Source organism: Peromyscus maniculatus, chromosome 14, assembly GCF_049852395.1.
Source record: "Peromyscus maniculatus bairdii isolate BWxNUB_F1_BW_parent chromosome 14, HU_Pman_BW_mat_3.1, whole genome shotgun sequence".
NCBI classification, from domain to species: domain Eukaryota; kingdom Metazoa; phylum Chordata; class Mammalia; order Rodentia; family Cricetidae; genus Peromyscus; species Peromyscus maniculatus.
In genome coordinates this window covers 91,111,954-91,138,894 of record NC_134865.1, presented here as the reverse complement: position 1 = coordinate 91,138,894, position 26,941 = coordinate 91,111,954, and the positions used below count along the sequence as shown (strand labels likewise).

Below are 26,941 nucleotides of genomic sequence, written 5' to 3'. Positions count from 1 at the left end.
GATCCATCCCTGGTCTATGGGCAGGCTTCTGGAATCTGGTGCCTGTGGTGGTGATGCCTTGCACAGTCTTGGTGCAGTAGGAAAGGGCTTGGACCTGCCTAGGCTCAGTGTGCTGGGCTCTGCTGACTCCCCATGAGAGACCTCGATTTGGGGGATGTGGGGTTGCGGGGTGGCTTGGGAGAGAGGGCTGGGGGTGGGAGGAGGTAGGAGGGGGAGGTAGGTATGTGGAGTAGAAAATTTCTTAATAAAGAAAAATGAAAAAAAATAAATATAGGCTTAGACAACGAGAAAGACAGAGACACAGGATAGCTTCAGGAGGGCTCTGGGTCAATACCCAGTCACCTAGAGTTTTATTCTAATGGGCTTTTTATATATTATCAAGGGAAGAGGTAAAAGACCTTCCCCTTTCAAGACTGAAGCACAATATACAGCCAAATATAGACCCTTCAAAACACCTGGTAACCACATCCCTGGCCAGATCATCCCATTATGCAGCCCTGCTGGGTAAAGCAAGCTCAGATTCTCTGACCTTTAGTAAGGCCTTACTAGGAAGCCTCTGTGGGCCCCTACAATATGTTTAAGGAGTCTAGTCATTTTCTCCAAGAGAAAGCAAACAAACAAAATGTGTGTGTGCCAGGGGGTATCTTTTCAATGTGGTAAGAAAAGGCTTCACAGTTCTTTTAAAACCATGTACTTAATTTTTTGTCTCTCCCTTATTAATTTTTTCAAACTCTCAGATAAAAATTTGTTAGTTAATAGCTGTGTTAATATACTAGTGAAAGGGTTCCTAAAAGCAGTGAATTAGTTAAGATCAGGGTATCTCTATTCTCATCCTCGGATGCAGCTCTGAGTGTCACAGACAGACAGACTCAGACAGAAAGGCATGGGCCCTTTCACTCTGAATCCTTAGCATTGACTTTTCTGAGGCAAGTTCTCTCTGGTCTGAAGATGGTGGTGGATACTAGAGACATGTTGATGTGGCAGGAAGGACAAAGCAGGACAGGCAAAGGACAGAAAGGTCCCTTTTGAGAATCTTTCACAGATGACCCATTAAGCAACTTTGGGATAACTGTCATCAGGACATTCATTCAATCACCATCATTGCAAGAGAGGCTGGGAATTGTGACATTCCAGTTCCTCTCAATGTTGCTTTAAAAATCCTGGGGACAGTAATTAAAAAGGAACAGGCAGGCCACTAGCCACAGTACTCTAATGATTTATCACTAACTGGGGTAGACCACTGCAGACATTGGTGGTATTCTGCCTAGACCTCTTTCATCAGGCTGTCAGCCTCCTTGCCTTCTGCTTTGAGCTCTGTTGTTTGAGGGACAATAACTGCTCTCTTCTCTGAAGAATTGCTTTCCTTCCAAGGAGCCACATTTCAATGCAATGTATTACAATGTATTATAATGTAATGTCAAGCCATTACAACCCAACTCTACACTGGCCTGCCTACAACCTCTCTCTCTAATCTGAGTTTAAAGTTAGGTCTTGCCTTAAGGTGGGACAGATTGTGATGCCATTTGTGCTCTGGGGTCTGCTACTATGCCCTCCCCTGACTATAATAATATTTCTCAATAAGCCACTTGCTAGGAATCTCTATTCTTCTTCTCATAATGACCTCATCTCGTCAGTTTCTCTTCAACTACTACTAAGAATTAAACATTATTATACCACTTTCTCTTCTTCTAAAACCCCTCCAGAGTTCTCCACCTCAAAAAGCAAACCAAGAAGGCAAACACGAATACAATTTGCACTTTTTTTTCTAGATGCATGATAATATGTGGTTTTCAACACACACACACACACACACACACACACACACACACACACACACACCAACACATGCACAGCAAAAGAAGATGATCCCTTTAGACAAGAGTGCTTTCTCCAAAGACACACTCATCTTCATTGCTTTGAGTTGGATGCTTATTTACTACAAGTTTGAAATAAATTAAACAATATGCTAGAGAACAAAAAGAGGAGTCTGCTAGCTAATACTGTTTACTATATATGTTAGAAACTAGTAGCTTCTGATTCCATAACTTATGAGTAAACTACACATATAAGACTAAATTTTTAATTACTTATAAATGAACATAACTGAGATATATATTTGTTCCATAAGTTATTTTAATAGCTAAAGTTTTGACATATGTATTGTAATTCATTTATCTACTGTCTTATCAGTTCCAAGAGTAGAATTGTTGCCTATAGTCTAAGCACTAAATAAAATAGCAAATGAAAAATGCCAACCTACACTGTTTGAATGCTGTATGTATGAAGTCTAAGGGTATACTCAGAGGAATAAAGAAAATGGAAGACCCATGCCCTTTTCTCATCACCTTTTTTTTTTAAATCTCAGTCCCAGGAACTAACTTGTTTAGTCTCATCTTCCTTAGCCTTCAAAAATTCCCTTCTCAGATCCCCCTTTAGAGGAGCTCCTTGCCTCCTTCTGATCCCTACTATGCACTGACTTTTGTGTAGCAGGAATCTTAACAGGTATTATTAATAAAAATAAATCTGGAGCCAGATGTAGCATGAATCTTAAAAGTTCTTATTAATAAAATCAAACCTGAACCAGGTATTGGGGTGACTGCTGGAAGATCAGAGAAGCAGAACAAGCCACAGCTACCTCACCTTGCCAGTTCCTCAGCTGATCCTGTTTCTTCAGACTGGAAGTCTCTGTGCCTTCATCCAGAATGAATCTCAGCTGAAATGTTGCTCGAAAGCCTGAATGCTTAACCAGTTTCTGGTCTTCACACCTTCTATACCTTTCTGCTTTCTGCCATCACTTCCTGGGATTAAAGGCTCACTTTCTGGGATTAAAGACATGTATCACCATGCCTGGCTGTCTCCAATGTGGCTTTGAACTCACAGAGATACAGACAGATTTCTGACTCTGTAATGCTAGGGTTAAAGGTGTGAGTGCCACCATAAGTAGCTTTATGCAATTATCCAAACATAATTTGATTTGTATAATAATAGAAGAAGGAAAGCGATACTGCCTGGAAAAAATTCACTTTCTTACAAATCATTCTATCTAGGAGTAATAGAAGAAACTGAAATAGGTGCTTTTAATTATCAGAGTCTACAATGCCTGCCAATCCTATTTGTTTTATAAGCTACCTACTAACAACAGATATCATGTGAATCACATCAAAAAATTGTTGTACAGTCCTTACAGCAAGAAAATAACACTAGAAATCTTGTCTCTAGCCTTCACTTAGTCTGATCATTTGATTTGGGGAAAGCTCTAAGTCCTAACACCAAAACATCTACTGTCTTTTTTGGTTGGGAGGGGTGCTGTGCTTGTTAAATTTTGCTTGGGGTTCTTGTCATCTGTTTGAGTTTCCTAACTTCTACTGACTAAATAGTCTCAAAATAATTAGTAAGTGACACCATCTAAACAGAGGACTGAACTGAGCATCATGGACATGCAGTTTCCTAGTCTGTCCTCTGTGGGTGATGGGTCCTTATTATTCTATATATGGAGTCATAGACATCATTTCATATGTATCACAGTAAAAACATGAATAAAATGATTGTGTTCTCAGAGAGCTTCTGTAATTTGGTCCCCAGTTAGGCCTGGCTTTTGCTTGCAGGACTGGATTGGTACATGTTTCTTTAACCCCCTTTTTCTTAATAATCATTTCAAACAACTAAGTTGAGTACATAAACTTTTTATTTACTTATATTTCTATTTTAGCTACAGTTTAAATTTTTGTCTTATAACTAAAGAGACTTTCATGTTAAGGATAGGCAGCATGATATATTACTACATATTTAAACACACACCAGCATCCTTTTGGGAACCTAGAACTAAACACATAAACACACCTACATATAAAGGTACAAGTGGCGGTCGTGGCGCACACCTTTAATCCCAGCACGCGGGAGGCAGAGGCAGGCGGATCTCTGTGAGTTTGAGGCCAGCCTGGGCTACCAAGTGAGTTCTAGGAAAGGCGCAAAGCTACATACAGAAACCCTGTCTCAGAAAACCAAAAAAAAAAAAAAAGGTACAAGTGTACATATGTCCATATGGATCTCTCCATATAATTAGTAATGTCAATTATTATACCATCATCACAGGTCCCCTACTCTGTGCTTACTGTGTTTGCATGCTTTACCTTACAGCATCATTGTAGAAACAGGTGGCTATGGGTTAGGTACTCATTAGAAGGAGGAAATGAAGTCATAGAGGTTTTGGGCACATGTTAGTAAGTGGAAGCAGCATGGATGTCTGGTGTTTTCTCCCAGTAATCATTTAGCAATGCAGCCCCAACACATCTGCCCCTTCCAGTTTCATAATGTAATGTGAAAATTTACTCATAGGTCAAGGAATAAAATTATTTAGAAGGACAATAAGCCATTAAACCCTTTACTGATTTCTGTCACAGAAAAATGACACAGAGTTCAGGGGGACTTAAAAGGTACAAAAGGTGAATTGGAATTGTGTGCTTTAAAACATTGTCACCATGCTTCCTGTGGCTTAGGAATACTCATTACAATCAATACAAAGCTATTGTGTTGTGTTGTGTTGTGTTGTGTTGTATTGTATTGTATTGTATTGTATTGTATTGTATTGTATTGTATTCTTTCCTAAGAATGTAAGCCTAGAATATAAAGAATAGTGAATGTAAGGCAACAGCACTGGACAAAAGACTGAGCAAGCAGACACTGCAATCATAGATGGGGGAGGAACTACTCAAGCCCACATCCTAATGAGGTGTCAGGGCAGGGCCCTGGGCTGCTAGGAAACCACGTTCTTGCATTAGGAATGAGAAAGCCAATGAGCCAAGCAGACCCAGAGGCTGATGACAAATGCCAGAGTCTACAAACAGCATTTGTGCATTGATATGTGTGCTTTGTAAGGATTTCTCCTCTCACAGAAATATGTATGTGTGTCTGTATGTGTGTGTGAGAGAGAGAGAATTTATAATACATGCTGACTAACAGTTCTTACAATAATTTGTCCACTCAGTGACAAGAATTGCCATAATTAACATGTTCTTTAAATGTTAGGCATTTTCTAACTTGCATATTTTTAAATTAAAGAGTAATCTCTTAAAATTCTATCTGGCAAAGCATATCTGTGAAGTGTAACTATGACACTGCCCAGAAATAATGTTTGACACTGTTCCCATGGAGTTCAGTTCCCTGCCTTCTCCCAGATCTGCAGAGCCATCAGTCCTGCCTCCTCTAAATCCATCTCTGGGCTCTTTCATTGTCTGTAGTTCTGTAGACTTGAGCAATGTCATCTCTGGGATCTGTGACTCATTGACAAGACTATGGTCTCTATCCATCTTGACTATCATTTTTAGGTATGTGAAGTTGGAGAATAGAGGTTGGCCCTGGAAATATTTTAAAATAAGAAAATATTAAGAAAACTTTTGCAGCTCTTCATGGCCACTCATTTGGATTGTCTAGCACATGGTCAGGAAGATCACTGGTACTTCAAGGTCAGCCTGGGCTATACAGAATTCCAGGCAAGATAAAAAAGGAAAGAAAAAGATTTTTTGCTTGTAAATTTGCTATGCTTCCTATATGCTGTGGAAGTAGGAGCCTAACATAAGCTTTAACCTGGGAGCACTTAGGTCAGAATTGGACAAATATTAGTAATAAGGACTAGAGCCCTAGATTCTGCATCTGTCCTTCCTGGATTCTGCAAACTTGACTGGCAATGCAAAGTTCTACCTGTTAAATCAGATGCCCATTCAAGTCTAAACTGAAATAGATGTCACTCCATGTTCCAGTAAGGTCAAAGCCAGCACTAGTAAAGGTCAAGTCAGGTCTGTATCTCACTTATTTCTTGTTGATGTAACAGTATATCTGATATTAAGTAATTTATAAGAGGTTTGCTTTTCATAGCTCTGGGGGCTGGGAAATATACCATAAAGGAGCAGGCATTCCATCCTAGTGAGGATCTTCTACCTTCACATGACAGAGACCAAAAGGCAAAAGGGGACAACCACGGAGAAGCCTCTTCTATAAGGGCTATTGTCTCACTCACAGGGGAGGAACCTCGGAAATAGTTATACCCTAAAGGCCCCACCTCAAACACTGCATTGGAGATGAATACACTCAGACCACAGGAGTTTGCCAGTGTCCCTGATTTCTAACCATTTTGGTTTTCTTTCTCGAAATAAAACTGAAAAGGTCACTCCGTCTTCTGAATATTTTAAGAATAAGCAGGGTTTTTTTAATTTTTATTTTTTCATTTTGCAGACTAAGCCAGATGGAAGATTTGGAATAGGGAGTCTCCATATTTAGATAGCCAAGCTGGTAGTGAAGAGAGCCCAAACACAAGTTATTTTTAGTTCTTGGAATTCTAGAGTAGATTTTGGAAGATCAGTGAAGAATTCATATATATATCACAAAAAAAAGGTTGTTCTAAAGCCAAAGATGAAGGGTAGGAGGAACCATAGAGTAAATAATAGCCCATGAGAGAGGGTGTTAGGGAATAGTGTATGAAGCTTAATGCAAAGCCTGCCTAGGGAAGTCAGGGAAGGGTGCACACTAGCCTGACACTCTGCTATAGTTAGTGCCTCTCTACTGTAGTTACCACCCTCGCTCTGCCCACTCTAACACCTGTGCTATGACACATCCAAGTCAGAACTGTTTCACCCTGGATTCCAGAACACTTAGGAAAGTTGAAAGAGACAAGAAAAATTGCAATAGGAATTTGATAGGCTATGTCCCTGGTAAATCCTATGTTCATGTGTGATTCTGTCCATAGGTATTCACATTTTAATGCTGAATGCATTTTTAAAGAGAGAAATGCAGATTAAAATATGTGAACTAAGATAGCAAAGAGAGTACGAGAGGCACAATCTCTATGGAGCAATAATTAAAGAGCCCCACCCTTACCCCTTTCTATTGCTCTGAAATAGAGAGAACCTCACCACATCATAGCAATTTGATGACATCTCCTATGTTTGTTACACAATCTGCATATTCTCTCCCACCTGAAATGTATGTGACTTGTAGCCTTGATGTCCACCCCATTCACTGTGTGCCTATGAGTAAGGGGGTAGGTACATAATTTCCAGTGCCTGTAGGCCATTTCAGCTTAAAGGATAAAATATAGGAAAACTGGCCCACTAAACTCAAGAAGAAAAATGATACATTCTTATTCTGTATTAGAGTCTATGTGTCTATGTTTATAATAGCGAGCATTGTTTTCTTTAAGAACTGAGTACATGGAGGAATAAAGGCAATTTCAAGATACAGCTATCTATTCAGATACAGCCCAGCACAAGAATCAATGATCTTAATGTGATCCAGTCTGAAAACCACATTGAATTAGCTCAAAGGGATCACTCACTTTAACCACTCTGTGTCTAAAATACTGAATCATGCCACAGTGTCTAGATCTTTATTACACAAAATAATCAATATTAACGCAATCAGACCTTCCACAGGAACTACTTCAAATGCCCATCAAGATTACTTCTCAGAAATTTCTCTCACTGTGACTCAGCACAGCTTCACATGTTAATATGCTAATTTTTACAGGAAAAACATCAGAAGGAAAAGTACCTGCTTGGTTCAGAGATAATGAACTATGACTTCAATGAACTAAAACTTTAAAGGATCCCCTTGCAGTGCAGCACAACCTATAATAAAGCTAAAGCCCCAGATATGACCAAGGTCACATTTCTACCCTCCTCCTCTCTCCTGATCTTAGAAAATTAAATGCTATCCAGGTGCTTGTTAATGGCAACGAGCAAGTTAATGTTTCATAAAGAAACTATACATTATCTGATGCCATCTGTTTTTAACAAAAGATGACCTTATTTCACTTTTCTAACTGCATTTCAAACTGTGTGCACTTTCTACCTTGAAAGAAAAGCTTAATGGTTCCTCTTCACTTGAATTCCAGAACACAATAGATGTGCCTCTTCAAACGTGGTCTCCTGTGCCAGGTGCCTCCAGATGGGTCCAGAATGCGGATGGTGTGTTCAAGAGGTGTGCCTTTGTTGTTGTAATTTTTGTTTATTCTTGCTGCTACTTTTGAGGGTTTTTTTCATCCTTAACTTTCTCTCTAACCAGACTTCATCCCCCTAATATTCTATTCTATAAAGATGCATCAGGAACAAGAAAGATAATCCTGAGCACCAGGAAAATTTTATTTGGTTTTCTGTGGAAAAGCAGCTTATCTGGTTGAACATAAAATCAAATGTAACATTTTTATTAGGAAAAGTGTGGTAATTTTGACATGAAGTGCAAACCATTTTATGTTTTCCATCTGTTCTATAGAAGAAGTTGGCAAATACATATAATAACTTTTGATAGTTCAGTAGACTTTGATATAAGATTCTTGCTGCAACTTGCAGCGCAAAGTTATATGCCCAAGTTTGATTGCTTTCTTAATACTTGCTTATAAAAGAAAAGTAAGATGATTCATTTGTCCATTTTACTTGTTTTTAATATGAAACACTAAAAGTTCAGTTATTTCCTAACATTGTATAGCAATTTTTAGTTTCTCATGGAAATGTGATGCCTTTATTTTTACACTTGAACCTGTTCCTGAAGTATTGTGTATATTTAAATTCCATGGAGTGGAGAATAATTCAGTATTATTGTTAAAAGTTAATGCTTTTCATTCTGTGCAGAGAAACAAATTCCAACAAAATTCTTAATAAAAATTATAATAACTTCTTTTTGTCTTGCTCTAAAATTGTTTTATGAGGTATTTAAAATCAATAATCTTAAATCAGGGGCACCTACATATAATGTTTTCCCAAGGTGTCATCTGCTAAATTGGAATCTCTTTGTGAGATTGCCTGGGTAGTTTTGTAGTTACTTATGCAACTCCTGGAAATTGCAACTAACAGGCTTTCAGAGACTTCTCCCTGACATGGACATGAATCTCTAGTTTTACTTCCTCTAATTTAGTTCAACGACTAAATTTCCATCATACTGTCACCCTCTCTTCTTACCCCCCACTTCATGCATGAAGCAAGAAGACAGAGACCATTGAAAAGTAGCAAGGATGATGGGTATCGCTCTCTTCTGTGAACAAATTAGGGTTCAAGCACGGAAGGGATTCACATACAGTAACCATATCTAAAAGTTGCCTTTTCTGCTGACAGTCTCATGTAATCCTGTGTGCTCTGGGCTAACATACTGGGAAAAATGAGATGTCATTAATTAACAAGGAAGTACTTTATCACAACTCATCAAGTCAGACAATGTCACAAAAAGGAAGATTCCAGACTTTCTTAGTCCAAGTTTTATTATCTAAAGACTAGACAGAATTCTTGCCATTCTCTGAACGACGATTTCCTCACTCATCTCTACAGCCTTGAATGTGGAATTGACTTGTAGGATTCTCTGTTAGGAATGTCTTGTGGCCTGGCTTTCCTGACCCTAAGCCAGTTATCCACTCATCACTAAAGAAGATCCTTAGAGCCCTACTGTTTGTGCCAAGCCAACTTCAGTTGCTGAGTGCTTCAGTGGGAGTTGTTGGAAGGAGCTTTCTGAAATATGCTTCAAAGCCTAGTTGTCAGCCAAGTGTGACATCGGGTCCCAGAGACCGCTCCTCCTCATATTTGTGATTGGCACAAAAAGGGAGAAAATTAGCAGCCCTGAAAATACCCATCTGTCTTGTCACAGAAGCAGGGACTTAGGAGTGTGCCAAGGAATGGGAATTGAGAAGGAAGAAAGCCAATGCAAGGGAGGTGCTGAAAGGGACAAAGGAAACCTGTTTCAACTGTTGCACTTGCAAACAGGGACCTTGGGGAGAATTTGCAAGGTTATTCTTGTCTACATACCACAGTGTAAGGTAGTATATATAGTTTAGAAAGATCAAATCCTGGTTCCAAGTTTCTAACTATAGACTATGTAAACAACTATGTACACTATGTTGCTTCATCCCTTTAAATCATTTCCCTATCTCTAAAATGGAAATACTGATTGTATCCACCCGACACTTTAACCAATATATAATGAAGTAACATACAGCATAGGGCATTGCTTGAGATACAGGAGTTGTAACTATAGATACTTTACTTATATTTAAGGAAATGGGACTGCTGTGTCAATAATTCAACCAGGAGCTGGGGAGATTGCTCAGTGGAAAAGTGCTTGCTGTACAAGGACCTTAGTTAGGGCCCCATTACCCATATCAAAGCCAGGTGTAGTGGCACACATATGTAACTCCAATACTGGAAGGTGAAGACAGACATATTCCTAGGGCTTGCTAGCAAGATAGTCTAGTTGAAATGGCAAACACCAAATTCAGTAAAAAGACCATATCTCAAAAACTAAGTTAAAGAAGCAATGGAAAAAGACATCTAAACATCAACTTCTACTCTCCACATGTAGTTGTGTGGGAAAGCACAGTTGCATACACATACATACACCACATATGCACACAAAAATAATAATAAAATAAATAAAAAGTAACACAATCTCTGAAGGTACAATCTGCCATTATTCCTAAGAGAAGGAATTGTGTAATCCCTGTAGGCTGGCACGATATCAAGAGGTAAGATCGCCCATCATATAAACACAGATATAGGTGGTGACCCTGATTTCTCAGCCAGAAAAGATGGAGGGAAAGAAAAGGGTGAGGGAGTGTTTTCCTGATCATAATGATAATGAATGAATAAATAGCTTAATAAACCTGACTTGTATAATTTTCAAAGCTGGTCAAAATCCCATCCCCTCCAAGGCTCAGGCAATACTCCAGAAGGGATGGTAGAAAAGATATAAGAGCTTAAATAAGGCTAAGAAATGCTATCTACTAGGAATGAGGAAGCCCTTGCACTCCAAAACTCACAGCAGTTGTGGCTACCTACACTGGACCTGCATAAGACTGGTCTTGTCAACAACTGGTTATGGATGGGAGAGAGGTTCACAGAGCCCTTCCCTCCCTGCCAAAATACTAGCAACTAAAAGATCCTAAGAGAAGTGTGGTCATTGTCTTTAGCTGTGAACTAAATGGTGAGCCCACAGGCTTTAGTAGATAATTCAAACCCATGAACACAAAGACAGTCCTGAGTAAACAGGAGGTCACAGAAAAAAACAAATAGAGTTGAATGTGGGAAAAAGCTTTGTAGGGAGGAGGAGGCATTAGTGGTCGAGGGAAATAAAGGGGGAATAATAGTAATCAGAGAGTATTATATGCATCTATGAAACTGTCAAAAAATTGAATGAAAATCCTGTCTAAAAAATCACTATGAATATAGACAGTATATACTCAATCTGCTTGCATTCTTAAATGGCATTTTAATCTATCATTCCATAATCTCTATTTTCCCTTCCTCCCATGCTCAATAAAACTATTAGAAAAATAATTGAGATAGAAAGAACTTTATTAATATTACCTAGTTAACACTCGTGTTTCTAGTTAACATGGTTAAGAGCCACATTGTTTTGAGCAGTTCTCTTCTGTCTTGGCTAACACAGCCATCACAGTGTCACAGTGTGGGCCTGACTTGAAACCACAGTTATCATAGATGTGAAGGGCACTCACTGTTCCAAGGGAGATGATAAGACCCTTCTATTTCCAAGCAGATTGCTGGTTTTGGAAGCCCAAAAGACTCAGACATTAGTAGGGGGAAAATGCATTTTGTTTATACACCCAGAGTTTTGTGCTAATTCACAGAAGAGGTAACTGGTGAAAAGCCAGTGACTTCAGCCTAGGACTCTCATTCTCAACAGATCTTAGCTACAGAAACGTGGAGTCTGATTTCCCCAGTATTTTTCTTGAAGAAAAAGTAAAACATAATGGTTAGAAGAAATTAAAATGACATAATTTGCCAAGAAATTAGAAGAGTGTGGTTTCAAATTGCTTTTCTTTCTAACGGAAAGTAAGCCACAATGGGCAAGAGCCTTTTCTTTCCTTTTCAAACCTAATTGGCCAATTGGCAATGCTTTTCTGACTTAGTGCTTACAGTGGGCTAACACAGCTATTCTGATTCAGATATTGCAAAATAATTGAGAAGATTTTGCTATTTCAGCAGAACTATTTGACATTTAAAGGTCACATGGCATATAGCTTGATGTATACTTACAGGAAAGAAGCCACCCTTCCTTTCTCTGTTCTATACACCCAAGTTCAGAAAATCTAGTAGGCTGAAAAGGAAGATGGGAGTTGTTTATATTTTATTTCCATTGCATGATCTAAAATCTTGGGGATGCTTTATCTGGAAAACGCATGTGGCCCTTCACATAACACGTGAGTACAAAACTTATGTACTCTGTGTCCCCACAATGGGAGAAAGAGTTCACCTAACCTAAAGCACACCAGGAACTAGGAATGGTGGCACATGCTGTAGCAGTTATTAGCTACCTTTCTCTGAGGAACTCCAAGCAGTTCATAAACTACATCTGGCTGATAGTTGTAGGTGTTACCAGCTGATATGATAAATTTAGATATAAGTAAAGGCTCTGACTTGTAAACTTCTGGTTAAAATCTAGGTGAAGGTTAAATGTAAGGCAAATTAAAATGTCTGTTTCCACTGTACCATTTAGCAAATACCTGGAAAGTTCAATTAGAAAGAAAGGCACATTGCCTTCTTCCTTTTCATTGTGTTAGGATCACCAGCAAGAGCCATATACTAATTAGGAATAAACACTGTGAAGACCAGACAGCTGCCAAACACAGTCTGCAGCATGTTCTTCTTGCCTTGATCTATTGCTGTCTTCTAAAAATGGGGCATTTTGACACGAACCATGTAAAGACAGACAAAACGTCACATTTGTCCTACAGACTTTAATTTTCCAAACCATGCTCTAAATCGAGAAAAAACAAAATTTTTTTGAATGTTTTATATTGCCTGCTATGAATCTACCTAATCCTTCCCTGATGCTGGGGATTCATTCTTCATAATTAATTATCTCATTTTCAGTATGCCATTTAAACTTTATAATTCCAAAATTATAAACTTTATATAAAAAATATAACTTTTTTTCATAACATATGACATTCTCTTGCCCCTAAGCTTTACTTCCATAATAATTATATTTTTCTGTGTAGTGACTGATCTGTTGATTCCAGTAGTGAAGACTCTAGCTGCCTTGATCTGTATCCTGAACACTTTGAAAACCATTGTTCTGTAGTTAAGTATCTGCTCAACAGTCTTTAGCCAAATGATTAATTAAGTAGAGATCAGATTCCCTGAATCATAGGAATTAAAGGTAAAATGATTGAATGCTGGACCAAAACAGCCCTTCCAGAAGATTGCTGAAAAAATGTTCAGCTCACATGTAACTATCTCAAATAATTTATACCAATATATATCCATAGAAAAATATTTCCATACTTTTCAATACAATCTGAATGGTCATGTGAAAAATAGAAGTATCCTTTTTTATCTCAGAACAAATTAACTTTTAAACATTTTCCATTAATCCTAAGCATATGGATGACTCTTAAACAACTAGCTACTGTTTTATGCTGAACTATCGTGAAAGGTTTAGCTTTAGATGCAAAATCAGGAGATTCTGAACTGGAATCTTCTACCACCATGTCATCAAAAGCATCTTTCTTGGTTTATCCAATTATTCACAGGTTGATTTCTATATAAGAAGCACCAGAGATTGATGGTCTGAGAAGGCAGACTTCCAATTCCTTCTTATATGAGCTGTCAGCACAGTTAGGGATGTGATTTTGAAGGAGTTGTTCTCATCTCCTGAGCACAACAGCACACAGTAGACATGCCAGCTGTGTTCCCTGAAACATGAGGCATACATGTGGGAACAATAAATTGTCTACTTTGATTAATTACTTTTTAGATCTGTCTTTCCGAAGTCAGATGTTTAGAAAGAATGAAGCTGGTGTAATTTTACAGTGCTCAGTCAACAACAATGAAAGTGCTTGATTAATCTTCTCCTCTTTATTAACTTTTCTTTTTTTTAAATAAAATGTAGAAGTAAAACTTTTATTCCTGACAAATTTGCCCATACTTTTATTGGAAGCATGCAGCTAATTTATGCAATGACCTAATTTGCTCTACACGGGAAATGTCTCCTTTGTAATATTTGCATTGTACAGGTTTCTTAAGTTGTCACTGAGAGGATTTGCTAAAACATCAGTGATTTTCCCTTTTTTTAAACAGGATTTTGTTTCAAGTGGATCAAGAAATGAACGCTGTGATACTGTTTCCAATTTGATAAGCAAAGGCTGTCCAGTTGATTCTGTAGAGTACCTGTCTGTGCGTATAGTAACACCAAGTGAGAATGAAATCAATACCCAAGTGACACCAGGAGAAGTCTCAATCCAACTGCATCCAGGTTTGATGATTTTCAAAGAAATCTGTGATGACCATTAATTTGCAATGACAACTCGTAGTGACTTGCTCACAGTTAATATGCTGCAGCAGACAACAATGTAGTTGAAATCTTAGTGAGCTCAGATCAAGGAACCATGGTTCTACTCCCTGTCATGTTTGTAGCTAAGCTGTGTGGCCTGGGCCACACTATAAACCTTACTACAACCTATTATAACTCTGTTCTGATTATACAGGCCACTCACACTGTGATGTAATTGTGCTCTGGTTCCAATGAAGCTCTGGGGAAAGAGAACTTTTTGTTACATTTAGTTATTTAGTTGGTAGAGGGTGAAGAGGCATGCATGCCACAGTGCACATAGAGGTCAGAAAACAACTTGCAAGAATCAATTCAATTCTCTCCTTCAGCCTTGTCTGTTCTGATGGCTGCATGACCATTGTCGAGCCTGGTAGCAAAGTCCAGAAAGGGAACGTACTTTTTGTTCTCTTTCGCCATTCCTCAGAGTGCTAGAATAGAGTAAATTCTCCATGAGTACTTATATGATACATTGATTCATTAGTTTGTGGGAAATACAAATGAGTTAAGTACTTAGAGCCTCTGATATGAACTTTTAAATACAAAACTATCATTCATTATTACCATAATTACCTTAAATAACTTTGTGATGGAAATTAAGATTAATGTGCACTTTTCCTCATACATTTCTCTTATATCTCCCCTTCTATAGCAGTGTTCCCCACAGTCTGACACATATTGTAGCTCTGGAAAACATCCATGCCCCCAGGTACATAGAATTCCAATATATGAACTATATACAAGATGTCAAAGTACACAGATATGTACCACAGAGCTAGAAGACTTGTTTAAAATAATATTAAATTGTTTTCAACTCTTCATTAGTTCACTGTGGGTGGTCATGTCTTGTCATTAGTTTTTGTTTTTAATAATAAAATAATAATAGTAATAATAATAATAATTCTTCCTACACTTCTCACCCCACTCTAAATGCTGAACTATTTTTTCCAGACTGATTAGTTACCAGCAAAACAAAGTCTGTTTCTTTCCCTGGACATGTTCCTAGTTTCCAGTTAAAACTGGGTTCTTCACCATATAAAATGATGATACAGTTTAATATGGAAATATATGAGCACTAGCAGGAAAGGGATTCATAGCCAGTACAGGAATTCTAGTCAGTTAATAAAGATTATGGTTCTTGTCACCTGCTATTTGTTTAAAAAAAAAGGCAATATTTACTCAGTCCAGTATATTCACTAAAATCTGACCTTAGCATTACAATAATTACATGTCTTGCCTCACATACAGCCTTCTAAAGTTATAATTGTCCAACCACCTCTAATGACTTTTTTCTCTACCTGGTTTTATAACACATTCATGATCTCAGGTTTTCTAATCTCTCCTAAACTACTTCTAAAAATTCCAGTCTCCATATCTTACCAGCCTCCATGTCTTGACATTCTCATCCATCACCTTTCCACCTTTGTCTCTACAGTCTTTCTAGGGTGGGTTTGTTTTGTTTGCTTTCTGTGTTAACATTGAATAGTAACACATATGACACTCCATTATATCTTGGCTTTCTGACTCAGGTTTCTGGCTTACTCCTAGAGCACACCTGAATTTGAAGGTACTCTGTTACCATGGTCTTTACCCTAAGCCTCTCTTCAAATCCTACAGATTCCTGCATCACCACTCTGCACTTAACCTCAAGTTCTTTATTAGAGGAGAGTGTAAAACTATCCCCTTCAATATCTGCAGAGGAAATAAGGGGTGGGGGACTAGAAAGCAGAACAGCTGAGCTTAATTAATAACTTTGATGCCTTAGCCTGTTCAGCTTCCACAACACAGATGCCTCACATTTGGTGACACAATGTCACAGGAAGGTTCAAATTTCAAAGACCAGGGAAATTCAAGAACAAGGTATAAGCAGATTGGGTTTCTAGTGAGGGTTCACCAGGCTTACAGGTGTTCACTTCCTTGATAAGTCCTCACATGGCAGAGTTGAAGAGGAAAGTCATAGGAGTGGGGATGGTATGGAATAAAACTCTCCAGTATCTCAGAGGACCACTAATCCTATTATGAAGTACCATTCCCCATCATCTCATCTAAACCTAATTACATCCCAAAGCCCCCTCTACAAATACTATTCAGATTATAAGACTTGATAAGTAAAATGTTATTTTTAAAGTCCATAAAATATATTAAGAAATCAACCACAGAGAAGAACCAGTTATAGAAAGTAAAAATTATTTTATGATCCATCGTCTTTAAACATAGTGCCATAAAATTTGAAATTAAGTCAAAAGATATAATCAAAATTCTAATCATAAACTAATAGCAACAGTAACAAGATACATTCAAATATATAGGTTGTAACTTGAATTGTTCTAAAAAATTGAAAGGTTTGATTTTATTTTGAAAAAGAATGAATAAAAATGGACAGAGCATCCAAACAAAAGAATAGCAAAAAATAAACAACCATAAAATAAAAAGAAGTAATTGATAAATTTAATTTAATAAAATTAATGAAATAGAGCATTAAAACAAAAAATATAAATAGATAGATATCTCTAGGTTTTGAGTGTGATTTGCTTTTCCATACTATTAAGCCAATGACTCTATTTTTATAATTAAATACTAATTTCCAGCAGGTTATCCTATTTCATATATTATTTATGGCTAATAAATGCAAATATATCCTTCAAATGCCCTGCTCTTTAGAAAATATTTGCAATGTAAGGACCTATAAATTGCACCTTTTTGCTTATGTGTTCATGAAATTCATATATGTCAGTAATTACAGTTTTCCCCTTTTGTAGCTATATTAATGATTTTGGTCTTCTGAAATTATAAGCAGATACCAGAGGCTTCAGAGAAGAAAAGCAGTCCTTACCCTAAGGTTATTTAGAATCCAGTAGAAATAATGGCAATAATATATGTGAGTACATATATCTATTTACTGTGTGCCAAATATGGAACTAAGTATTCTGTGTAAAGCTATCTCATAGTAGCTTTTAGAAATTGAAAGAACATAAAGATACCATGTCTGGAACCTCATAATTATATGGCAAACATTAAAATGATGGTATGATCCAGTTGCCAGGGAAACAAGGCAGGGAAGCTCAGCCTGGTCCAAGGAGGAGTAGCTTACTAAAGAGTGTCTTAAAGCAGTAATTACATGAAGAAAGGGAGGTTAGCTCACCACAGGCAAAAGGAACATAAACAGGGCATGGAAGTGTATGTTTGCAGAGTACTTCTGGGGACTTAGAAGCAGTTTTATCTTGTTAGATTTAAGATGAAGAAAAAATCAAAATGATGAGATGCCTTAACCTGTCATGATTAGCTGCTTGAACACCTTAAGCAGGCAGTGACACATACAACTTTTTGAGTTTTAAAAAGACAGAGTCCATGGTATAGTGACTATGGGAGAGCAGCACAGCAAAGGACAGTGAAGTGAGAAGGCAAAATGCAGGGGAGAGTCAGAAAGTTGAGTTTGAGGCCAACCTGAGCTACATAGTGAGATCCTGTCTGAAACAACGGTAAAAGGAAAAGCTGGTAGAAAAGGAGATAAGACAAGAGGGGAGGAGACAGATTCATAAAGGAAAGAAAATACCAAGGAGGAAATGTTATGGTTAGCCCCAGACTGTAGTCAATTATAATTATTTTCCACATAGTTGGCCTTGACTATCAACTATGTTTAGTGGTTTGACTGTTTAATGTTGGGGATGGGATCTAAAATTAGTTAGAAAATGTGATTTAAATCACATATACAAAAAAGGGGGGCTTCCATCCAAGAGAACCTGACAATATTTTAAGGATATTCACATAAACACACACCCCAGTATATTCTTCATACTCACTTGCACTCCACAAATAGAAGCTGATGAAGACATGAGAAGTATGTGCCAACACCAAAAACTTGAACAAAACTGAGGCATAGTCAGAAACTCACTTATCACTGTCTAAGATTTCCTCTTAGTGGGGTTGATAAAGAAAGATATCAGCAACATAATCAGTCATTGCCCTTCATCCTCAACACTCAAAGCAAAGCGACTTGAGTGACTATGATCTTCTCCAGCAAGCCCACACCTTTTTAATCCTTCCCAAACAGTTCCACTGACTAGGCATCAAGTATTCAAACATGAGCCTATGGGGGCTTTCTCATTCAAACCATCCTAACCCTGGAAAATCAATATTCTTTTGATAAAATTGCAAGTCATATTTTGCCTCTAATTAGAAATGTATGAGGTTATTCTTTTTAATTTAATTATTTTTATGTTATGGGTATTTTGCCTGCATATATGTTTGTGCACCACTTGTGCACAGTACCCTCAGAGACCAGAAGAGGGCTTTGGATAGCCTAAAACTGGAGTTACCAATAGCTTTGAGCAGCATGTAGGTTCTGGAAATCAAATCTAAGTCCTCTGGAAAAGCAGCTAATGCTCTTAACCACTGAGCCACGCCTTTGGCCCAGGAGGCTGTTCTTGTAGGAAGAAAGATTAAGAGTGATGAGCTCTCCCTTCCTTACCCACTACTGTCAGTCTCTTAGTTTTAAACCACTGGATAGAACCAACAAATGCTTGATGAGCCTTGTGTTGCCACTTCATACCAGAGCTCCATGGTCCACTGGCACAGTTCTTCAGTTACTCTCACAGTTCCTTTGACAGCAATCCTGGGAAGCAAGACAAGCCTGAGTACACCAAGCTAGGTGCAGCCTCTTTAATTAAATAGGTCATTTTGGAATTTTAGTATTTGGATATCCTAAAGTTTCCATGTAATCTTGTTATAGAATCATTTATCATTGCACAAAGGACATAGTCTGGGTTGAGTGTGGCTTTGGCAACATTTAATTAAAGAATTGTTTGATTAGCTAAAGTATACCAGTTGTGTAGAGTATATGAATGTAGTACATCCATCTTAGCATAGCTCATCTCACATAGTTCCTCTAACATCAAAACATTGTGGACTGCGTTAACAACCAGGTCTTAAGTCATGTATCTATAGATACATTTCTCTCTGAGCCAGCTTAACCAAACCCTTTTTAGTGTCATCTGGTTATTGGTCTATGTTGACTATACTCTAATATAAACTAAATGGTTATACAGGGGGACATAGTACCTATATAACCATGAGATGGTGTTTCTACTACCTTTACCTATAGAATATTACAAAACCCACATCTAATTCTTTTCTCCCACATATATACTTGTCTAATCCAAAGGCATCCTGAGAGCACATTATGGATAATGTCTCAAACTCACAGGCAAGGAAGGCATGGTAATCAAACTTGATCGCATCTTAACAAGCAAAGTGGGATTTGGGGTCAGACTGTCTAGGGCTATCTACCCTGAACTGGCAAATCTCACTGGCAGTTTAGGGGTCTTGAAATGTAAAAGTAGCAATTACTGTTTTCTTGTGCAGTGACTAAATGGCTCAGTTAAGAAAATATTTATTTTTAAATGACAACTTGTCCGATTGAGGTCGTACGCCATGTTGAGGACTGACCCAGGTACCTGTGCTAAGGCCAGCACCTAGGTAATCAAGTACCCTGTCACAGTAGCCTCCAGGGCTTTCTTATCATCTCTCCTCTGCTGAGCCAGTGAAAGGAGATTTTGCTGGCTGGGCTGTGAACAAGTGTTGTCAGCACAGGTCCCCTGTGTGGCTGACATTTGTCTGGAGTACCTTCAGTAGTGTAGGCCCCCTAAGACGCCTTTGCAGATGCTGCACAAACTGTGCCTTTTACTGAGGTCAGCACCCCACACTTTTGCTGAGTTCCATGCACAATCTGCTGAATAACTGCTACATTTAGCATCATCTGTAAAAACACAGAGACTCATTCAATGTCAGGCAGAGTTACTATAAACTGTAATGATTCACCAAGATAAAAATACTATGCAGCTAATGCTTAAGGCCTTTAGCAATATGCTCAAGTCAACAGTCAAAAAAAACTACACAATTCATATATTTTTTAAATGCTGACCCATGTGTCAGCCCTTCTGCATGAACTATGCTCTCCAATTGCCCCTGTGTACTATTTTCTGATATTCTCCTACATTTAATTCTCCATTTTAATTACAGAATGTTTCTACTGGTACTCTTCAGTACAGAGTCAAAAAGTAAACAGAGTAAATGTGCTCTGGAGGCAGGCCAGCTCCCAAAGAGGAATACAGAATGGAGGAGGCTGGGTTATGCTTGCCCCACTTTTCCTTCCAAACTTCTGGGATGCAGAACTCAGAATATTACATTCACAGGGCTTCCTACTCAGGCAGGAAACTGGAAATGAATGAACATCCTTCCTTTTCTGTATTTGTTTATATCCCCCAGTAAAGCATTGCTATTTCGATAGGTTAGATAGTTCAGATTGAATAACATTTGAATTGTAAAAGAATTTAAAGAAAACTACAGGAATAATTAATTGATTAGGTAAATCTTTTAATAACTATATCACCCTACTGACTATGTAGATATACAAATTGTAATTTTTTTATAAAGTATTTCCCAGTTGAAATGATCCCCATGGATGAACATTAATGATTTGAAACCTTTTGATCTATTATTTTAAAAGGAGAAATTCACATATTTTAAATAGGTAACTTTTCACAGTATAGCTTAAATGCAGACCTAGAATTTGAAGAGTCTAGATGAAAAAAAAAAAAAAAAAAAAAAAAAAAAAAAAAAAAAAAAAACCCAGATTCTATGTCAAATTATAATGTGGCCAAGAACTAAATAATGTGAACTGCAGACAGGTGCCCTTGGGAAACGCTTTACCTGTTGTGGTGATAACTGTCTCTTCCAATCCAGTTATTTTACTCAAGGCCAATACCTGGCCTCTGTGATCTTCATACATTCACTGAACCCCCTCCAAGTGTTGAACTAACAATCTGCACACCTTCAATATGGCATGCCTGGTTTTCTGCTCTAACCCACTGTCTAACCCACTAATAACCAAAAGGAAGAAACTCATCAGCTGATTCATAATGTGCAATCATTATCTCAAAGAGCTTCATGTACTGTCAAGAGCCAAAGGGTTTGCATCTCATTGATAAAGGCACCTTACCTCAGAAGAACATCTTTCTGATTAGCGCGGCCACCTGGAACCTTTTTCAAATAGAATACTGCTTACTGTTTTGCATTATGCTTTCCTAGCTTTGAGGGTGATGGGCAATTCATGTCATGTAAATGATTCCTCCTACATTTGTATTGAGCTGGTCTATTTTTTTTTATTTGTATGTTGTCTCTAGAATTGTCAGAAAATGCATTGTTGTAGCTTAGACCTGAAATGTCCCTCATGGCTCCTGTGTTTGAACACTTGGTCTTGGTCCCCAGCTTCTGACACTATTTTGGAAGGATATGGCTGGGGGAGTGGGTCACAGTCATAGGCCTTTGAGAGCTGGACACAACCCTGTTTCCTTCTGTAGCACTCAGCTTCCTGATCTACAAAGATGAGAAAAAAGTGAGTCTTCAAGCTACTGCTACCTCAACTACTGTGCCATCCCCACCAAGATAATAGGCTGTATCCTCTGATCTGTGAACCCAAACAATCCTTTTCTGCTTAAGTTACCTCTATCCGGTACTGGATCACAGTGATAAGAAAAGTAACTTGATAATGTATAAACTTAGGATTACTGTGCTGCTACTAAAGTATCACTGCAAACCATCAAGATGACTCTGGCTGCATGGAGCTTGTCATACCTAACTATCCTGAGTTCAATCTCTGGGATTCACAAGAGAGAAACACAGAACTGATTCTGATTCCTATAAGTTGTCATCTGATCTCAACACATATGTTGTTACAAGTGTGCTTACACACATATATACATACACACATGCATGCACACACCAAATGCAACTGAAAATGTCACTTACATCTAAGATGTGTAAGTGGAGACTATATGATGTTTTTCTTTCTTTGAATTAGGAGCTGAAGCTAACTTCATGTTAAAAGTCCGTCCTCTGAAGAAATACCCTGTGGATCTTTATTATCTGGTGGATGTGTCAGCATCAATGCACAATAATATAGAAAAATTGAATTCTGTTGGAAATGATTTATCCAGAAAAATGGCGTTTTTCTCCCATGACTTCCGTCTTGGTTTTGGTTCATATGTGGATAAAACTGTCTCACCTTACATTAGCATCCATCCAGAGAGGATCCATAACCAGTGCAGGTAGCTAATGTTTCATGGGGATAATATTAAAAGAATCTTTCTTATGAAAAAAAAGCTCATGTTATTTGTTCTTATAGACTCACCATATTTCAAAATATTGTCTTATTAAATAAAAGTTTAAAATATTTGAGGAGGATCTTTGTTCCTCTATGGAAACATTTGCCTGTAGCTTAGGTTTTAAGTTATATTCCTTCAAATATTGTTTATTCACCTTTTGTCATACAAAATAATCTTACCTATTATTAGTAACCCTGTATGAATTTCCAACAATGAGGCTGACATGCACATAAGTACCTGTGGAAATATATGCCTCCTTTGTGGTTGCTCCAAATTTATTAAATTTAGGTTTGACACATTTTAGAGTATTTATCACCTCAATGCTACACTGATACCTTACTGTATTGTGATGGTATATATTTATGTTGTTAATGATGTAACTAACTTCCTGAAAGACGAGGGATAAAAAATAAGAATTTGATTCTAAATAGCATTTGCCTCCCCAGGGAAAGAAAACTAACTTCAAGCATGCAAGTTTTCTTAGAGTCATCTGTTGAATTTTCAGAGAAATGACTTTGTAAATCTCTTATTCCATAAATCATTTTCTTTAAAGATATTTTCTACTTCTATAAACTGCTCAAATAATTTCACTCTACACATTCCAACTTGTAGACTTCGAGAAGTCTTCTCCTAATTGTTATTTCTTTATCATTCACTGTGGTTTTCTGAGGTCAGGTGTTATTTTGTTGCTCAGACTGACCCTAAACTCATGAATCCTCCTGCCTCTGCATCCTGAGTACTTGGGTTACATTATGCCCAGCTTGAACAATCTCCTTGAAGGAGAGGCCACCTGAGGACTGAGTCTCTTTCTGTAATACAAGAGTGTTTATCAAAGTCATTCTCATGCATTTTACTACTCACTAATAATTCCACAGCAAGCATCATTTTCAAAATTAGTGTGATATCTTTTTAGAAATAATAAGGTAATATGCTATTTGAGCTGATTCACAAACTATCCCTTTGGATGTGTTTCTCATCAGCTCCAGGGCCAACTGTGATAGGAAATTACTAAAAATCTTTATGTTCCTTTAAACAAAGTGTTCATTAGCATACTGAAGCACTTCATCGTCCTGTGTTCACGAGACACATAGAATCTTCTTCATTTTTAACATTAATCATACAGTTCTATTTCTGATCACAAACAAGTTTCACCAACATTGAATTCTCTAATCTTATAAATTTTTATGGTGTAAAAATTTCCCTACACCTCCAAAATAATCCCCTTCTTTCTTTTACCAACTACATAATTTGACTATTAGTAGCACTTTGAAAAATTTAAGAAAGCATAGAAAACTAGATTTTGGACTTCTTTTTCCCACACAGTGACTACAATTTAGACTGTATGCCTCCCCATGGATACATCCATGTGCTGTCTCTGACAGAAAACATCACTGAGTTTGAAAAAGCAGTTCACAGACAAAAGATATCTGGAAACATAGACACTCCTGAAGGAGGTTTTGATGCCATGCTTCAGGCTGCTGTATGTGAGGTAAGAAGTTTTGCATGCTGAGTGTTTTAGATCTCAGATGTAGCAGAGGGTATAAGAGTTTTATGTTCTGGTTGGTTTGTGGAGCAGAAACAGCATGGAAGAATACATTTTTAAAAAATCTCATTTCTCATCACTATTAGGATTCATTTTGGTATATGCTGGGATAGAGGGGCCAAGTTGGGGAAAGGCTATAGAGAGAAGACAAAATTTTACAAAGGAGATGTTCTTTGCTTGTATACACCCCAGGAAAAAGCCAGAAAGAGCCTGTTATCCCATTTTCGTCATGTTGTCCAGCCTATTCTTCCTCCAGTGGGGAAGTAAAGGGTAAACAAATGCATGGGTATGCTATTTTAGAGACACTACATCATTCAAGCCTGACTTGGTGTTTGTCAATTCAAATATATCGTTTACTTGAGGCAAAGACCACAGTGAGATCCATGTCATTGTACAAGGTCTAATTACATGTTTATTTTAAGAGTCACATTGGATGGCGAAAAGAAGCTAAAAGATTGCTGCTGGTGATGACAGACCAGACATCACATCTTGCTCTTGATAGCAAGCTGGCAGGCATAGTGGTGCCAAATGACGGAAACTGCCATCTGAAAAACAACGTCTACGTCAAATCGACAACCATGGTAATGTAGCAACAGCTCCTTCCTAGCTACACTGATTCCTTGGGCTAAAATGCAAGTTTAAATTGTCAATTCAGCCATTCTTGTCTATACCTATAGAGCAGTATAGTAAAATCACTGCTCAAGAAAGTTGATGGCTAAAAGACATTGGCATTGTCTAGTAGCTGACTCTTTGACAAGCTACTACGAATGGTAGAATTTCTGAAAGAAAGTGATACAAGAGATTGTTTTCATGGGATTCAAAGGCCTTGAAAGAAAGAAAAACATGGCATTTGTTTTATAGAAATAAGCTGCTTCTCTGAGGTTGGTATCTATAAATAGAATAAGAAGTGATAAGAAAAATGGATTGGTCTAAGAAATCTTCAGAATACAGTACTAAATAAGCTAAATAAAAATCATTGGGAAAAGCATAAAACAAGGCAGACTTTGTATACAGACACCACTCATCCTCCCTCTGCAACACATCTTTGTGTAGGACTGCTTGTTAGACGAAGCCTATCTGAATTGCTCCCTAGAGGTTCGCATAAGATTTGAAGCGTGTATTTAAATACAACCTTTTATCACCACATCTTCCCTGGTATTAGCTAATTGCAGATATTTTTTAAAAAGGAATAACAAAGTATCGTTTGTGTCTGACGTTGACAGCTATTTACTTGGAAACGTTTTCAACAAAGCTGCCAAGTTTCTCAGCTCACAAGCCCCATTGTCTAGTACGACATAAACTAGTCATGGTGGTGCCAGCTTGAAATTCCAGCATTCTGGAGGTAGAGACAAGGGGATCAGAAATTCAATATCATCCTCAGCTATATAGCAAGCTCAAGACCAACCTGGACACATCAGACTCTGTTTCAAATAATATAATAAATGAAATAATAAACTATAATAAATAAATTCAATCCTGAGCATATTTAAAATTCAGGCTTTGGAATAACTACAGGGGCATCTTCTCTCCTGTGCAACTACATTGCATTCTAGTTACTCATCTCTTATCTAGCTTGCTTTCTACTTGGCCTCATTGAATCTAGGGTAGAGGTCTAATGTGTTCCTTGGCAATGGAAAAGGAGACAGGAGGAGCTACTCTATTTTGAGACAGAGGGAAGCTTTTTAAAGGAGAAATGACAATGGTATGATTCCCAAGTCCTATTATTCTTTTGAAGTCTTGCCAAGTTACTGACATCATCTCTTCATCAGTATATTTGAAAGGATGTTGTGGCTCATGCAGGGATGAATCTTTGAGCAAAAATAAAATGTCATGATATTTGACCTAGGTTATGTTAAAAAAAACTTGTGGGGATAAGTTATAATTTTGTATATAATTTTTGTAGGATTTTAAACCCCATTTGCGTTATTGTGATATGGAAAAACAGGCAATGCATCATGCCCTTCTTTTGTGTCCTCAGCCATTATTTAGTGGAATGACTTTTACACATGTCATTCCTGTGATTTATTGGGTAAATCAAAGAGAAGTGCACTTAATAATAACTTAAAGAACACCTTTATTTCCATTACACCAGATCTGTATTTTATAACATTTATTTCAGTTCTCTTTTTTACTAAAATAAATTTTCTTTAGCAATTTCAAAGTCACAAAGGCATTTATAATTAATATTGACATAAGACAATTCCATTTAAGCAAAGACTTATAATCTCTTAATAAAGAAATTTGTTAATTATTTTTGCCGCTCTTGATTAAGAAATGGGCTATTCAGTGTCAGAAAGTGTTAAGAATCCTTTCACTTTTCATTATGTGTCCTGGATGCATTAATAAAAATACTTATTCTTTAGCACTCTTAAATACTTCCAGAAAGCTGGAAGCCTGTATGTGGTTTTAACAAATATTGTTGCATCTTGTGTTTTTTTTTTAACTAACAAAATACTTGATAGCAGTTGACTGTACTATTTGTTTTCAACTGCAAACATGCTGAGAATATTTTTGCAGTTATTTTATGAAGCCAAATTTGAATGTTCTACATGTTCACAGAAAACTAGCCAGGAAATAATCTCTGCAAACAATACCTAGATGAACATATCCCTTAATTGAAAGCAAATGCTACATGCAAAAATCACCTACCCAGGATAAAAGGAGTCTGGCTCTGTTTCTCTAGAATGTCTGGAAAGGAATTCAACTAATAACTAAAAACTAAGCTCAAAAACATTTAAATTTAATTTGCAAGTTTATGGGACAAGCTATCTTGATTAAATTAAATGTTTGGGTTAAAACATTTAAGGAGAAAACATCTATTCCCATTCTTTTTGAAAAGCTTACACATTAGTTCTTGCCCTTCTTCACCAAGTAGAGTTTCATGATTACAGTTGACACTATCTGGGGCAGAGGAGAC

At 37.4% G+C, this 26,941-nt stretch overlaps 1 protein-coding gene across 2 annotated transcripts in view; it reads left to right on the top strand.

The window, feature by feature from the left end:
* Positions 1 to 26,941, top strand: part of Itgb8 (integrin subunit beta 8) — a 76,571-nt gene that overhangs the window by 28,571 nt on the left and 21,059 nt on the right. The window contains exons 2-6 of one of the 2 annotated variants that reach the window (XM_006988288.4): positions 7,886 to 7,971; positions 14,073 to 14,247; positions 22,178 to 22,424; positions 23,805 to 23,970; positions 24,447 to 24,605. In XM_006988288.4, the coding sequence (XP_006988350.1) occupies positions 7,886 to 7,971; positions 14,073 to 14,247; positions 22,178 to 22,424; positions 23,805 to 23,970; positions 24,447 to 24,605 (833 nt within the window). The remainder of the gene's footprint in view (positions 1 to 7,885; positions 7,972 to 14,072; positions 14,248 to 22,177; positions 22,425 to 23,804; positions 23,971 to 24,446; positions 24,606 to 26,941) is intronic. The other variant, XM_076551591.1, reaches the window with a different exon arrangement.